Below are 15877 nucleotides of genomic sequence, written 5' to 3'. Positions count from 1 at the left end.
GCAGCATATTGTAGCATGCATTGAATCTTTCAGTAAAGTGAAAAACATGTCACATATTGCCTTTTCAGCTAGGCATACCAGGAGGAAATAGAGCCATGTGATAGGATATTCACTTTACTGGGAGACATGCCATCTGTTACAAGACACTACCACCATGTCCTGTTCACACTGTGTAAAAGAAAATTCCATCTAGTTGTGTTGTTTCAGTTGGTGTTTTGAAACATTTAAGTAAAATGAGTATTAATAATATATCTATGGCCAATGAAATAATGATATTAAGAATTAATTGTAAGCCATGCATTAGATTCTAGATCCCAAACTCTTCAAGGAGTGTCAGAAATTCACGGGATGTTCCTGAGTGAGAAGTGTTTCAATTAGAGCTCTGGGTTTACTCAAAGACTGATAAAAACCCTGTAGGCAGAACACTCAGTACTAGCTATATGTACGACAGAGTGCAAAAGTGTCAGCTAATATTTCTAGGTCATTTTTAACTTCATCATCATAACTCCCATAACTGCATTGGTCATTGGGGCACCATCATTGATGAGCAATCAACCAATTGTCTCTACCCCTGATGATTGTGTGTCAGTGCTTGAGTCTCTGCAAAGTCCATTCCTGTCCACTCTTTTGTAGTCACGCCATCTCTTCTTCTGTCTTACCTCTTCTTCTCTTCCCCTGTACTGTCCCTTGGAGAATGATTTTGGATAGGCCAGATCTTGTTATGTGGCCATACCACTTCGGCTTGTGCTTCTTCACAGTTGTCAGGAAGTCTTCATATGACCCAGCATCTTGGGTGATGATGGTGCAGACCTCTTCACTAGTGACATGGTTGAAGTAGGAGATGCCCAGGATTTTATGGATGTATCTCATCTCTACTACCTGTGTTTTCCATTCAAGTTCTGCTGTAAGGGTCTTGCACGCATACAGAAAAATGAAGATGACCAGTGTGTGCAGCAGTTTCAGTTTGGATTCCAGGGAAATGTTCTTATTCCTCCAAACTGGCTTTAGCTTTGCCACTGCTGCTGCTGTTTGCGCAGTTCTTGCCAAAACTTCTGCCTTTGATTCTTCATTAGTGTTGACTGTCCCCAAATACTTGAACTATTTCACTGTCTCCAGCTCTTGTCCACTGACAGTGACATGTGAGCTGATCCCATCACGTTTGTTTGTCATCAGCTTGTTTTTCTAGGCACTGATTTTGATGCCGTATTTTGCAGAGGTTTCATCCAATCGTTTCACAAGGTTGGCAAGTTCATCTGCACTGCCTGCCAGGCCATCAATGTCATTAGTGAACTGAAGATTTGAGATTGCGTGCCCCCCAGTACTGACTGTGCATATGCGATCTTCCAGGGCATCAATCATTATGCGCTCCACACAGATGTTGAACAGTGTGGGTGAAAGAAGGCAGCCTTACCAGACCACTCTTCTATTGTGCCGTTGACGAGAACTGCACTGCTGACCTTGGCATACAGTTTAATGGTGAGAATAAGCTTATGACCAACACTGTACTGTTTCATGGTTGCCCAGAGAGCTTAGTGCCATACTCTGTCAAACGCCTTCTTGAAGTCAACAATAATGTGGTAGATATCCTGCTGGTGTTGTAAGTACTTCTCAGTATGAAAGCCAGCCTGTTCTTCAGTGATGATATTCTCTGCTTGTGGCTTTATAACTTACACTAAATTGGCTTATGATCTGCTTGTTTTAGATCAGACTGGAGCTACAGAGCCACATGTGGCTCCTTAATGTGTCTCTTGCAGCCCATGATATTAAAACATTGTGTGATTTAATTATTAACCAATCAGGATGCTTTTACTATATTATTAACCAACTACAGTTGATATAATAATATCTTGGTCAGTCTTTTTGCTGTGAAATTTTCTCTCTATGTATATGTATATATATAATATATACATTATTCAATTTATATATTATTTTTACCATTGAACAAATGTATGGCAAGGCCAATAGTGCAGTTCTCCTCAGTGGCACTATATCTATATATAATCTATATCTATATCTAGAGAGAGAGAATTAAACTATGAATTCACACTATGGTGGTTCTTTTGGGTAATGTTGACCTCTAATTTGGCTCCTGAACCACTGAGGTCTGAGTATCACTGTTTCAGATGGAATCACAAGCTTTTTTCTATAAATGACCAAAATGGGCCAAACTAGACCAGAGCAGAGGATATCTGGATCTGACTGTTTTGTGAGGATGGAAAATCATTTTATTGTGCCAGAACAGGAGGGCTGCTTTTAGCTTCTCAAAAGTTCAGCTCCTCATACATTTCAGGGACATACAGTATAAATCTGAGGTCAGAGCAATGAGTCTACATTACTGCAGAGGTTCAAATGAGAGAAATGTACACAACACCTAATGGTCCCTCACTCTGTATGCATTCTGTATTGCACCCACTCATGCTGCTTCAACTGTAAGCTCTCACAGAGTGAAGTGTGCTCTTTGAAGCTAGAAGGCTTTACACAGTAGGTGAGTTCTGGAGGAGGGGATAGAGGACAAGTGGTCACTATTAACTGGTGCTTGTTCCAAGCATAAAGGATGGCATAAAAGCAAGATAGATGCTGTGAATGGGCAAAGACATAGTCAAAAGAGAAGCTGGGGCAGAGCAGGCAGGATTTAGTGAGAGGTTAGGGATGAGCCACAGGTGGGGCTGGTGTGGAGCAAAGCCTTGAATGGAGGTCAAGCCATGAACCTGATTCAGGATGAAAGTGGGAGTTCTGGTTGAGGAAGGTGCAGGAAGGAAAGAGGGGAAGATGACATACAAAATGCTGCTGAGACTGAGTAGACAAGAAAGAGGGGAGATATGGTCTGAGAGAAAGAAGACAATATTATCACACGATTGCTGTGTTCAATCCTATGTCAGTAAATCAACCATGACATTCGTCACAGCCATGAATGTTTTAAATCCATGAACATAGTTGTGTCACTCATCTCTGTGTTCTGTTGTCAGAGAGCTGTTGAATGTGGCGGGATCTGATGGGGGACAGGAACGTCTGGCAAGCAAGGCAGGTGGCCTGCAGTTCCAGGATGTTGATATACATCTGTGCTTCCCTGGGCAGCCAGAGGCCCTTGGCTGTGTGGCCCTCCAGGTTGGTGCCCTACCCCATGAATGAGGCGTCCCTGGTGAGAGTGGTGTGGGACATAGGGGGAGTAAATGGAGTGCCGGTCAGGATCATGGATGGGTTCCACCAGCCGGGTAGGGAAGCCAGGATGGAGCTGGGGATGAAGGCTGGCTTGTCCAGGTGCTCCGATGGGTTGTAGACTGACTGGAGACAGGTGGAAGCAGTGCATATGCAGGTGGGCATACCGTGTGCCTGAGATGCAGACTGCTATGTGGCCAAGGAGGGAGGCACTGCAGGATGTGAATATGCAGACTGTGGTGTAGCTGTGTGATGAGCATGGTGGATTGATCTGATAGGAGAAAGGCTCAGGCCACAAGGGAGTCCAGACAAGGGACAAGAACCTATCTGTCATTATTGATGCATATCCCCAGGCTGGCAAGAAGGTCATGGAAGGTCTGGATAGTGGCGAGGAGGTGTCATGAAATGGTGCAACGAGGAGCCAGTCATCTAGATAGGGGAATAGTGAGTGGTCTAGAGAGTGCATGTAGGCCACTATGACCATGAAGGATGCAGGGAGCAGTAGCGGTCCCAAAGGGGAGGCCCCAGAACTGGTAGTGGGAGCGTCCCACCACGAAGTGGAGGAAGTTGCGATGAGTGGGTTGGATGCCTATATGAAAATAGGCATCCTTCATATCAAGAGCTGAGAAACAGCCTCGATGGGGGAGGGACAGGATTATGAGGGGGAGCATGATCATTCAAAAGTAGAACTTGCATATGAATTTGTTCAGCAACCAGACATGCAGAATGGGACAGTGGCCACCCCTCTTCTTTGGCACAAGGAAATAAGGGGAGTAGAAGCTACGGCCATGGTAGTGCAGGACGCATTCTATGACACCCTTCCAGGGGAGGGTGTCTGCTTCCTCTCAGAGATTGCATTGGGAAGGATCCCCAGGGCCATGGGGTGGGCGACAAGGAGAGGAACTCAATTGGTGAACAACATCCAGCACCCAGTGGTCTTGCTCCAAATGTGGGCAAACAGGGCAAGACAGCCCTCCAGAACAATATGAGGTGCTGCAGAAGGGGTGGAGTGAGGTTCTTGGATCTTAGGGGAAGAATCAAAAGGATTGCTTGGATGGACATTGCGGGAAAGTGGAGGTGGTGGCAGCGGTAGAGTAGTGAGGTCACTATGTGCATGGGCGTCGGCAAGACAGATCTTGCAGGTGCTGAGGGTAGGGCTGGTAGGCAGAGTGAGGGCGGGGTCAGAAGGATGACCACTGTTGCTGGCAAGTTGGGGCCAGGGTGTAGATTCTGAGTGAATGGAGGGTGGCAAAGGAGTCCTTAAGAGAGTGGAGAGACTTGCCCGTTTCATCGCTGAAGTTTGTGGCTATCAAAGGGGAGGTCTTCTAGGGCGGACGGGACCTCCTTGGGAAAGCTGGAGGATTGAAGCCTGGAATCCTGGTGGAGCACCATCCTGGATGCCAGAGAGTGTGACACAGTGTCAACCGTGGCTTGGAGGCTTTGGCAACTAGCTTGCCCTCATCCAATAGGTACTGAAAAGCCTGCTGTTGCTCTGGCAGGGGAAAGGCCTGGAACCCCACCAACTTGGATTAATGAGGAAGTCGTACTTCACCAGGATGCTCTGGTAGCTGCCAATGAATAACTGGAGGCCTGAAGAAGAGTAGACCTTGTACCCCAGAAAGTCAAGTTTCTTCATCACCTGATCAGGAGAGGTGGCCTTGAGGTGTTGTCAGGCTCACTTGGTCACCATGTGAAACACGAGCGAGTTGGGGGGTGGGTAGGTAAACAAGAAGTCTGTACCCTTAGATGGCATGAAGTAGTGGCATTTCGCCTAGTTCAGGGGAGGGGCACAGAAAGCTAGAGTGTGCCAGACCACTTAAGCTGGTTGCAAGATGGCTTCGTGGATAGAGAGCATGCACTACAGCTATTCCCTTTTATGTGATCAAGTTAACGTGAAAAATATTCATGTTCTAATTTGAATCAGATAAATGGACATTTTAACCTTGGGTCCAGATATATGAAAGGCCATTTTTAAAAAAGTTCTCAAACTGTTACTCACTATGAGAAGATAATTTTTCAGGAAAATATAGTTCTGCCTTATTTCTTTGGTTTTTGAAACTGAGATACTCTCAGCGCTGTCAATTGTACATTCAGGAACAGTGTTAATTACAGAGTAAAGTGTTTGGAATGAGTATGTGGATGTAACCAGGAGTAGCACTTTACTGCTGACGTTTTCCAGATGTAAATCTAGTAGCTGGTTCTATGCTTATACAGAGGCTTATACAGAGGCTATAACTCTCTACCATTACCACATCACTTACACTGAAAATACTGCAATATATAGGTGTTCTGTTAGATTGTGTTTTGACAATTCAAACAGCACAGGTCTGCTTAAGGGGGAAACAAGCAAACTCATGCTGTTATTTATACATAAAAAGAAAGTATCCCCACCTAAACATTGTAGAGCAAATACATTTCTAAACATGAATTCTGAGCCCTCTTGATATTAATATACACTATGCATTTATGGTCTGTGAACAGCAAGTTTAAGTGGGTCAACTGCACTAAAGTGATCCTTTTGTTATCTTTAACTTGTGTTTATATCCTCAAGAGATCACTCTACTTCAAAAATTGTCCATTTTTAGCTCCTACTATCCAGTTATTTTTTTCAATACAAAGAACTTGAAGAGGAAGTACACAGGTCAGATTGAAAAAACAAATTTGTAAGTACTAGGTCATAGTTCAGGGAAAAGGTTTTATTTAGGGGCTAACAACTAGATAATAAATAAAGGCATATACTCATGTAATAACAGATGTTCTCATGCATTTAACACATACAATAAAGCTGGCTTACATAGTTGTTTGGACAAATTGAGAAGAAGTATTTGGCAATACTATAAATCTGAACAATTTAAAGATAATAGAACAAATTCTTCTTGCTGTTGATTTTTTACATTTCCTTTATACAACTTTGAATAAATATTAATATAGTTATTTTTCCTCATACTCTGTCTTCACTTTTAACATGCCAGATAGCTAAGCCATAGCAATATACAACCGCCTAGAAACTGCTTTTATGGTTTATATTAAATGGTAAGAGCCTAGAAATTATTCCTAATTTTACCATTTTTGTAAAAGTTGGTTAGAGCCAAATTTTGGAAAAAATTGCAGAGAGTTTAAGGTCATTTAAACATTCAGTGCAAGGCTAGTCCAGACCACAAATTTGATACTGTAACGTACGCCAGTATAATTTAAATAACAAAACGTGCCCAAAAGATTCAAGAGGAAGCAAAAAGAGCGATTTTACAGTTGAAAGATTAATTTGATACCTAACATGCAGATACTGCAGTATTAGACATTTTTCAAATCTTTATGAGATGGCAAATTTAGATGATATAAGTAGGCTTTTTTAAGAACAGAACTCACAATACTACCACAATGGTCAAAAAATGACAAACTATTATAAAGAGAAATCAATTTGGTTAAAAAAATTAAGTATTTCAATTAACACTGAAAAGTGTTTGCAATATTTACAATTTATCAATGATACCAGTGTACAGCTTCATACAGTCAAGTATACTGCTTTCAGCAAATGCCAATTCTTGACCCCCCAGTAAAGCATTAGACAGTAGTATAGTATTTTTTCTAAACACATCAATTTAAAGAAGGAGATCGATCTGTGGTCCAGAGTAATTCTATATATGGCCATTTGGTTTGCAAACAGCGCTTTATTGGAGTATCATCAGTCTGTAGCATTGGATCTTCAAAGCCCATAATAACTGCTGTGCCTTCTACATACATGACCTGTCAGAATAAAACCATATACTTCAGTATATTTCCTGAGATACCTTTAAAGATACAGAGAATGTTTTCAGAGTGTAGAAAACCACTTGTAACAAAGCATGCTTTTCATAACAAAAGGAAAAACTCAAATCAAATTAAAAGTTTTACATAAGTATTTCACATTTATTGAAATATAAGATCCAGAGTATCTAACTGGTAGGTATTGATGCCTGAAACGTCTATTCAGGGCATAGATTATTCATACAGTTCACATACTGACAGTAAAGGCCAAAGCAGAAAAATAAAATAGAGAACTTAAATGATGCAAAAAGTCTGAAGCAATAGGCCATTCATTGAACAAAGTCAATTTGCTTTAGCTAAGAAAAAGATGAAAAAGCAAAACAGGCAAATTATGTACAAATCTTTCTTTATAGTATAGCACGAGTCTTACAAGAAAGTCAGAAACCATGTTTTGACCAAATTTTCAGATGAGTAATAGTATAGTTTTGAAGCAGAATGGTTTCACTGCACCAAAGTCTGTGTTTCCATATATGGAAACACTATGAAGTTATAGCACTGAAATTTGCTCATATAGGTAAATGTTACTATAAACAATCTGAATATTTTTAATTCAAATACAACAGAAAAGAGGGAGGAGTGAACAAACATACACAGGTATCAATAGACACAACAAATGAAAAGAAATTAACAAATACAATTGTGCACAAGAAAATACAGGTTAATAATGAGGATGGACAAAATCTTATATTCCTTATTTCATGCTTTCATGAATAAGCACACAGAATATATTTAACCACCCAACTAAGTGGCCCGATTTTCAGAGGTGACGAGCACCCACAGCTTGCACTGAATTGAAGCTGCAGGTGCTCAGCACTTCTGAAAGACAGGTCATTTCTTTAGGTCCCCTTAGCTGATTTTATAATCCCAAGTATTCTGATTTCAACGAGCATTAAATGGTGATTGAATCAAAATGCATTTTCTGGAAGGGCCTCCTCCCTGGTAGTTGTCTCTATGTCTATTCATTCCTTGTGATCTCTACTCAGACTGATAGCAAAGGTGCTAATTAGAACTGGTTGAAAAACATTTTTTTCCTTTGAAGAATAATCTTTGATTTGAAAGAAATGTGAATATCAATTTTTTTTTGGCCAAAACCAGAAATTTTGATTTTGACATGCTGCTGTGGTGCTTTATGGAGTTTAAGTTAATCTGTCTCATAACTGCATTCTTCTCTCTGGGTCCGACTAGAGCATAAGAACGGCCGTACCAGTCAGACCAAAGGTCCATCTAGCCCAGTATCTGTCTACCGACAGAGGCCAATGCCAGGTGCCCCAGAGGGAGTGAACCTAACAGGCAATGATCAAGTGATCTCTCTCCTGCCATCCATCTCCATCCTCTGACAAACAGAGGCTAGGGACACCATTCTTTACCCATCCTGGTTAATAGCCATTTATGGACTTAACCACCATGAATTTATCTAGTTTTCTTTTAAACACTGTTATAGTCCTAGCCTTCACAACCTCCTCAGGTAAGGAGTTCCACAAGTTGACTGTGCGCTGCGTGAAGAACAACTTCCTTTTATTTGTTTTAAACCTGCTGCCTATTAATTTCATTTGGTGACCCCTAGTTCTTGTATTATGGGAATAAGCAAATAACTTTTCCTTATCCACTTTCTCAACATCACTCATGATTTTATATACCTCTATCATATCCCCCCTTAGTCTCCTCTTTTCCAAGCTGAAGAGGCCTAGCCTCTCTAATCTTTCCTCATATGGGAACCTCTCCAAACCCCTAATCATTTTAGTTGCCTTTCTCTGAACCTTTTCTAGTGCTAGAATATTTTTTTTGAGGTGGGAGACCACATCTGTACACAGTATTCAAGATGTGGGCATACCATGGATTTATATAAGGGCAATAATATATTCTCAGTCTTATTCTCTATCCCCTTTTTAATGATTCCTAACATCCTGTTTGCTTTTCTGACAGCCTCTGCACACTGCGTGGACATCTTCAGAGAACTATCCGCAATGACTCCAAGGTCTTTTTCCTGACTGGTTGTAGTTAAATTAGCCCCCATCATATTGTATGTGTAGTTGGGGTTATTTTTTCCAATGTGCATTACTTTACATTTATCCACATGAAATTTCATTTGCCATTTTGTTGCTCAATCACTTAGTTTTGTGAGATCTTTTTGAAGTTCTTCACAATCTGCTTTGGTCTTATCTTGAGCAGTTTGGTATCATCTGCAAACTTTGCCACCTCACTGTTTACCCCTTTCTCCAGATCATTTATGAATGAATTGAATAGGATTGTCCCTAGGACTGACCCTTGGGGAACACCACTAGTTACCCCTCTCCATTCTGAGAATTTACCATTAATTACTACCCTTTGTTCCCTGTCTTTTAACCAGTTCTCAATCCATGAAAGGATCTTCCCTTTTATCCCATGACAGCTTAACTTACGTAAGAGCCTTTGGTGAGGGACCTTGTCAAAGGCTTTCTAGAAATCTAAGTACACTATGTCCACTGGATCCCCCCTTGTCCACATGTTTGTTGACCTTCAAAGAACTCTAATAGATTAGTAAGACACGATTTCCCTTTACAGAAACTATGTTGACTATTGCTCAACAGTTTAAGTTTTTCTATGTGTCTGACAATTTTATTCTTAACTATTGTTTCGACTAATTTGCCCGGTACCGACGTTAGACTTACCCGTCTGTAATTGCCGGGATCACCTCTAGAGCCCTTTTTAAATATTGGCATTACATTAGCTAACTTCCAGTCACTGGGTACCAAAGCCCATTTAAAGGACAGGTTACAAACCTTAGTTAATAGTTCAGCAACTTCACATCTGAGTTCTTTCAGAACTTGTGGGTGAATGCCATCGGGTCCCAGTGACTTGTTAATATTGAGTTTATCAATTAATTCCAAAACCTACTCTAGTGACACTTCAGCCTGTGACAGTTCCTCAGATTTGTCACTTACAAAAGCCAGCTCAGGTTTGGGAATCTCCTTCACATTCTCAGCCGTGAAGACTGAAGCCATGAAGACTGAAGAATCCATTTAGTTTCTCCGCAATGACTTTATCATCTTTAAGCGCTCCTTTTGTATTTCGATCGTCAAGGGGCCCCGCTGGTTGTTTAGCAGGCTTCCTGCTTCTGATGTACTTAAAAAACATTTTGTTATTACCTTTGGAGTTTTTGGCTAGCCGTTGTTCAAACTCCTCTTTGGCTTTTCTTATTACACTCTTGCACTTAATTTGGCAGTGTTTATGCTCCTTTCTATTTGCCTCAATAGGATTTGACTTCCACTTTTTAAAAGAAGTCTTTTTATCTCTCACTGCTTCTTTTACATGGTGGTTAAGTCACGGTTGCTCTTTTTTCATTCTTTTACTGTGTATCTTAATTTGGGGTATACATTGAAGTTGGGCCTCTATTATGGTGTCTTTAAAAAGCGCCCATGCAGCTTGCAGGGATTTCATTTTAGTCACTGTACTTTTTAACTTTTGTTTAACTAACCCCCTCAGTTTTGTATCGTTCCCCCTTGTGAAATTAAATGTCACAGTGTTGGGCTGTTGAGATGTTCTTCCCACCACAGGGATGTTAAATGTTATTATATTATGGTCACTATTTGCAAGCGATTCTGCTATAGTAACCTCTTGGACCAGCTCCTGCGCTCCACTCAGGATTAAATGTAGAGTTACCTCTCGCCTTGTGGGTTCCCATACTAGCTGCTCCATGAAGCAGTCATTTAAAGTATCGAGAAATTTTATCTCCGCATTTCATCCTAAAGTGAAATGTTCCCAGTCAATAGGGGGATAATTGAAATCCCCCACTATTATTGGGTTCTTAATTTTGATAGCCTCTCTAATTTCCCTTAGCATTTCATCATCACTATTACTGTCCTGGTCAGGTGGTCAATAATAGATCCCTAATGTTACATTTTTATTAAGAGCATGACATTTCTATCCAGAGAGATTCTATGGAACATGTGGATTCACTTAAGATTTTTACTTCATTTGAATCTACATTTTCTTTCACATATACTGCCACTCCTCCCCCTGCACGACCTGTTCTGTCCTGCCGATATATTTTGTACTCCGGAATGATTGTGTCCCATTGATTGCTCTCAGTCCACCAGGTTTCTGTGATGCCTATTATACCAATATCCTCCTTTATCACAAGGCACTCTAGTTCACCCATCTTATTATTTAGACTTCCAGCATTTGTGTACAAGCACTTTAAAAACTTGTCCCTGTTTATTTGTCTGCCCTTTTCTGATGTGCCAGATTCTTTTTTATGTGACTGTTTATCATCTGATCTGGCCCTTACATTATCCTCTTCCGTCCTCTGCTCCTGACTATAACCTGGAGATTCTCTATCATCGGACTCTCCCCTAAGAGAAGTCTGTGTCCAATCCACATGCTCCTCTGCAGCAGTCGGCTTTCCCCCATCTCCTAGTTTAAAAACTGCTCTACAACCTTTTTCATGTTTAGTGCCAGCAGTCTGGTTCCACTTTGGTTTAGGTGGAGCCCATCTCCCATGATGCATTGCCTCCTCTCTGGAAGAGTGTGATTGGTGTACCACAGTAAATATGGTTCGACCAGAGAGCATGGTATACAGAAGAAAAGTGGAGTATGAGGTAGCACTTCCAAATTGAAATACTTCTGGTTTTGGGGAGGGGAGGGGAGGGGGAAAATCAATTTTCTGCAGAAAGCAGAGAATTTTTGCAAAACATGTTTCTACTGAAAAATTTTGACCTAGCTAATTGTTCGGTGTCAAATGTAGTGGTAGTTCTGCAATATGGACACAAGGAACGGCACTGACATCAACTCATTTCACATAAGACAGTGAACTGCTATCACGTGGTCATGATTATTGGTTTCTCCTAAGCAGGTCCCAATTCATTTTCTTTCAGATCATACCTTTTCATTATAATTGGACTGCTTTAATCCATTGTAGTGATATACAGTGAATGATTCTGGAACCCTGGAGTCCTGGTATAAACAAGACAGTTCATGTTATATCATAAAATCAGCTCATCGTGCATCTTTTTTCTCTTTACAATTACTTTGCTTGATGGGAAAGGGGCAAGTAGGTCAGAAAAAAAAGGTGAGTTAAGACACAAGATACTGAAAATTTTCCAGGCCCCTCATAGGAGAAAAATACACCACCCAGTCAATCGGTTCCACTACCTGTTAATAGATTAGGCAACCCAAAACGTTCAAGAGACTAATGATTCAGTGCCCAACTAGATATCTTGAAGTGGAATGATTTTAAAAGAGAGTTGAGCATATACACTCTGAAAATTGGGCCTCCGAAGTGACTCGTGTTCAAGACCCAAAAATACTAGCCACTTAAAACTGTTAAGTCTGATATAGTTAGAATGCTTAAGTACTCAGTAAAAGGTTTAATGAATTATTTCCAAGAAAGAATTCCTTCTTCACTTACCAAAAAGTGCAGAAGAATCATGTCTGGTATTTAAATTTAATAAGACAACTAATTCCACTTTGTCAGTGGTGTATTGCTTCCAGACTTGCCAGTAATTGCAACATCTCAGTTTTTGTATGAAATAAAATTTAATTCAAAAGATTTTCTAGTGGTTCCACAGCTCTGGACCTTTCAATCTGAAGAAAATGAAAGCTGCAGCCTACACGTTTCCTCTAGACATTGAGTCATCTCTTAATGTATTCAGTCCTTACCATCCTTGGCAGCAAAGCTCTAGAAGTGCTTTTGAATCATTGTTGTGTTTGTGTTTCACATGGCAGTATTGTTTTGCTTCGGTACATTTTTCTGATCTATATTACATCTTTAAAAGGTGCATTGCCAAGTATACTTTTAAAACAGTAGTGGGTGTTTCACTTTTCCTTAGTAACACTTATTATCTTTAAAAAAATTTCCATTTTTTTTAAACAAATGCTGATTTTCCTGTATTTCAAACATAGCTGAAATTAATAAGGCTATTTTGTTTACTAACTATAGCTTCAAGTTATATAGTAAGATGTATAAAGATTTGTTTGGGCCCTAGCATCAATTAGGTCAGCAAAATCTAGGAATAATATTTGTTGGCTAACTGCTGCTACAGAGGCTGCAAGACTGGTACATAACACTGTGGCCATTTCATTCTCAAAAAAGATTAAAATAAAACTGATTTTGATAATTCAGGGGACTTTCCAATTCCCAGGTAAGAGAAATGGCATTTTAGATCTAAAATACTTGATGACAATTTCTCCTTATCTGACTTTGTTCCCTTATCTGTAGAGCCCTTCAAATCTGCGGGTATCCGCTTTATATCCATGGACCATTTCTGCTGATAGCAGCGTGGATGCGGATACAAATTTTGTATCCACGCAGGGCTCTGATGGTAAGAGCCGGCGGACAGCTATGAGGAACTGCGGCATGGATCCTCCACCTGCCTTGGGCGGGGGCCCTGGGGACCAGGGACACTGGACGAGGGGCCTGCTTGGGCCCTCTGCTCAGGGCAGATGAAGGGTCCACCATGGCTCCACATAGCTGCCTGCTCGGCTCTTTCTGCGGCTCCAAGCCGCTCTCACACCCCCTATCCCCCAGCCAGAGCTTGGTCCAGGAGAGCCACATTGGCAGCTGCGGGGAGCCTGGGTCTCCTCCACCTGCCCTTGGCACGGGGCTGCTCAAGACCTCTACCCAGGGCAGGTGGAGGGTCCGCCACAGCTCCCCACAGCTGCCAGCATGACTCTCTCCGACCTGGCTCCTGCTGGGGAGAGGGGCAGCTCTTAGCCGCAGCCCAGCCACGATAACAGTTGGGCAGGCAGCTGTGGCGGACCCTTCACCTGCCCTGGGGGGAGGGCTCGAACAACTCCAGGGCATCTCCACAGGTCTTCCCCCTCCCAGGCCAATGTGGAACCCAGCCGGGGAGCTGCAGCAGACCCTCCACCTGCCCCAGTGAGGGGTCGTGGGGAAGGGAGGCTGAGAACAGCCCCTGGCTGTGTCCCCACCCCCTAGACTCCCTCCCTGACCGAGGGCAGGTGGAGGATCTGCGACTCCGCGTGGGCTCCCCACAGCTCTCCCCAAGTGGGCTCCGGCATGGGGGATGCCTTGGAGCCTCAGCCCGACTCTCTAGTGTAGAGCCCTGCAAATCCACGGACATCCACATGTAATTTTTGTGGATAGTAGACCGGATGCATCCGCACAGGGCTCTACTTATCTGACACTTGGCAGCTTCAGCAGCGAGTGCTTTTTAGTGTGAAGGCTACAAATTAGAATACATTTTCATTTAAACATTTTGGAATGCTAATCATGTGGGACAGTTATATTGAACTGAACAGTGCAAAGAGTTACCGGCTGACCCGAAGAATAAAAAAAATGCAACATTTATTAGCTTAAATAATTTTGCAAAAATGCACATTAGAGGTATGAATGTTTAATGCATCTCTGAAGAATTCTATTTAGTGAAATACAAAATGTTCTATGGCAAAAGTAGTAGAAAAAAATCTACGTTACCTGCTCAGGGAAAAATTCTTGCAGAAAGGGACCCAGTAATATGATTCCTAGTCCTTCTGGGTCTAATTTGGTCTTCATGAGATTTACACTAAAACAAGAACATTGGATACAAAAATATGAGTTGCACATTTTTATTCTTGCATGACTATGTTATGTGGTACTACAACACTTCTGACTGCCAAGTATATTGAGGTTTTTTGATTAAGACTCTTAAATGAGAAATGCACCAGAACGGCACCAGATTTAAGAAAATGCAGTTATTTTTAAACCAAAGTAATCTGTTATTTAAAATTGAAGTAGTTATAATTTTGAAAGATTGCCTTATTAGGTAAAGTCAGCTGAAAGTCAGTCAGACTAAAACCTACACATTAGCCCAGAAGATATTTTACTGTATGCTGCAAGCATTCCTCATCTTAAACACACAGACCAGTCATCCTTTGAAGAGCTCTGACCAAACAACATGTTTTTAAATGGAGATTTGAAAAGCCACCAATGAATACATTTCAGAGATTTTTAAAATTAAGTTTGATTAGAATAAATTTAATTGAAATAAGGTCCCATATTTATCATAGTATATTTACATAGTGCCTTTCATATTAAAGTAGACCAAATCACTTAACATTTATTTTGATATTATACATACAAAAACAGAGTAAATGAGAATATACATGGAGTAGTATAAAAGATTTATTGGCAATAGTGTGGGATTTTTGCAAGCCGTTCTAAATGAATGTCAATAAAACATTTACATTTCTATGTATGCAATATATTTTACAGACACTATTTAGCAGAACTTTAAAAAGTATTCATATTTTTCTTAGCTCTCCGTCTAATTCTAAAAGTTTACCAGGATAGGCTTCTGAATGAGAAATTCACACAGTATCTAAACTAGCTCTCCTGTAAATCAAGTAGAATTTTAACATGAATTTTAAACCTGTCACTGGTCCACGACAGAATATTTCCCATTCTGCTAGCAAGCCAAACCTTTGGTGTGTTTAACATTTTAGTTTTTTTTTTTAAAAGCAGTCTAAAAACTGTTCAGTTTTGGAATTTTAGAACAAGTTCTATGCATGATGGATTAGTGGACAGAATGCACGAGGCATATTTAGGTCTTGTTAACATGGAGCAGCAACGTGAATGTAAGCCTGTGATTTCTAACATGCACCAACATATTGTGCATTTAATTGGTCCATGTAGAGCCCGCTGGTGCACATTACATTTTCCACAGCTCACTTTAACATAGTACTGTTTCAGACAGAGCTATGGTGAAGTGCAGCAGAGTACACGGACCAATCAACACGTAACACATTAGTGAGCATTAGAAATCACACTCCTGTAAGGTACATTATTCCACTTTGTAGATAAGCCCACAAATGTGTACCACTTTTCAAATGCTCTGCAATTAACCTAATGAATATAGAGAAACCCCTTTACTCAATGAAAGACATCTCTTGAAAATAATATAGCAACTGTTTAAAAACCTCTCAGCCACACTAAGTTTGA

General features: G+C 40.9%; 1 protein-coding gene across 2 annotated transcripts in view; it reads right to left on the bottom strand.

Annotated features, from left to right (window-relative positions):
- Window positions 1–5831: 5831 nt before the first annotated feature.
- Window positions 5832–15877, bottom strand: part of MINDY3 (MINDY lysine 48 deubiquitinase 3) — a 79843-nt gene continuing 69797 nt past the window's right edge. For both annotated transcript variants that reach the window (XM_030550458.1, XM_030550459.1), the window contains 3 exons: window positions 14375–14462; window positions 11821–11892; window positions 5832–6900 (listed from right to left, as the gene is read on the bottom strand). In XM_030550458.1, the coding sequence (XP_030406318.1) occupies window positions 6751–6900; window positions 11821–11892; window positions 14375–14462 (310 nt within the window). In that variant the 3' untranslated portion in view covers window positions 5832–6750. The remainder of the gene's footprint in view (window positions 6901–11820; window positions 11893–14374; window positions 14463–15877) is intronic.

This window comes from Gopherus evgoodei, chromosome 2, assembly GCF_007399415.2.
Source record: "Gopherus evgoodei ecotype Sinaloan lineage chromosome 2, rGopEvg1_v1.p, whole genome shotgun sequence".
Taxonomy (NCBI): domain Eukaryota; kingdom Metazoa; phylum Chordata; order Testudines; family Testudinidae; genus Gopherus; species Gopherus evgoodei.
This window is presented reverse-complemented; position numbering and strand designations above follow the sequence as displayed.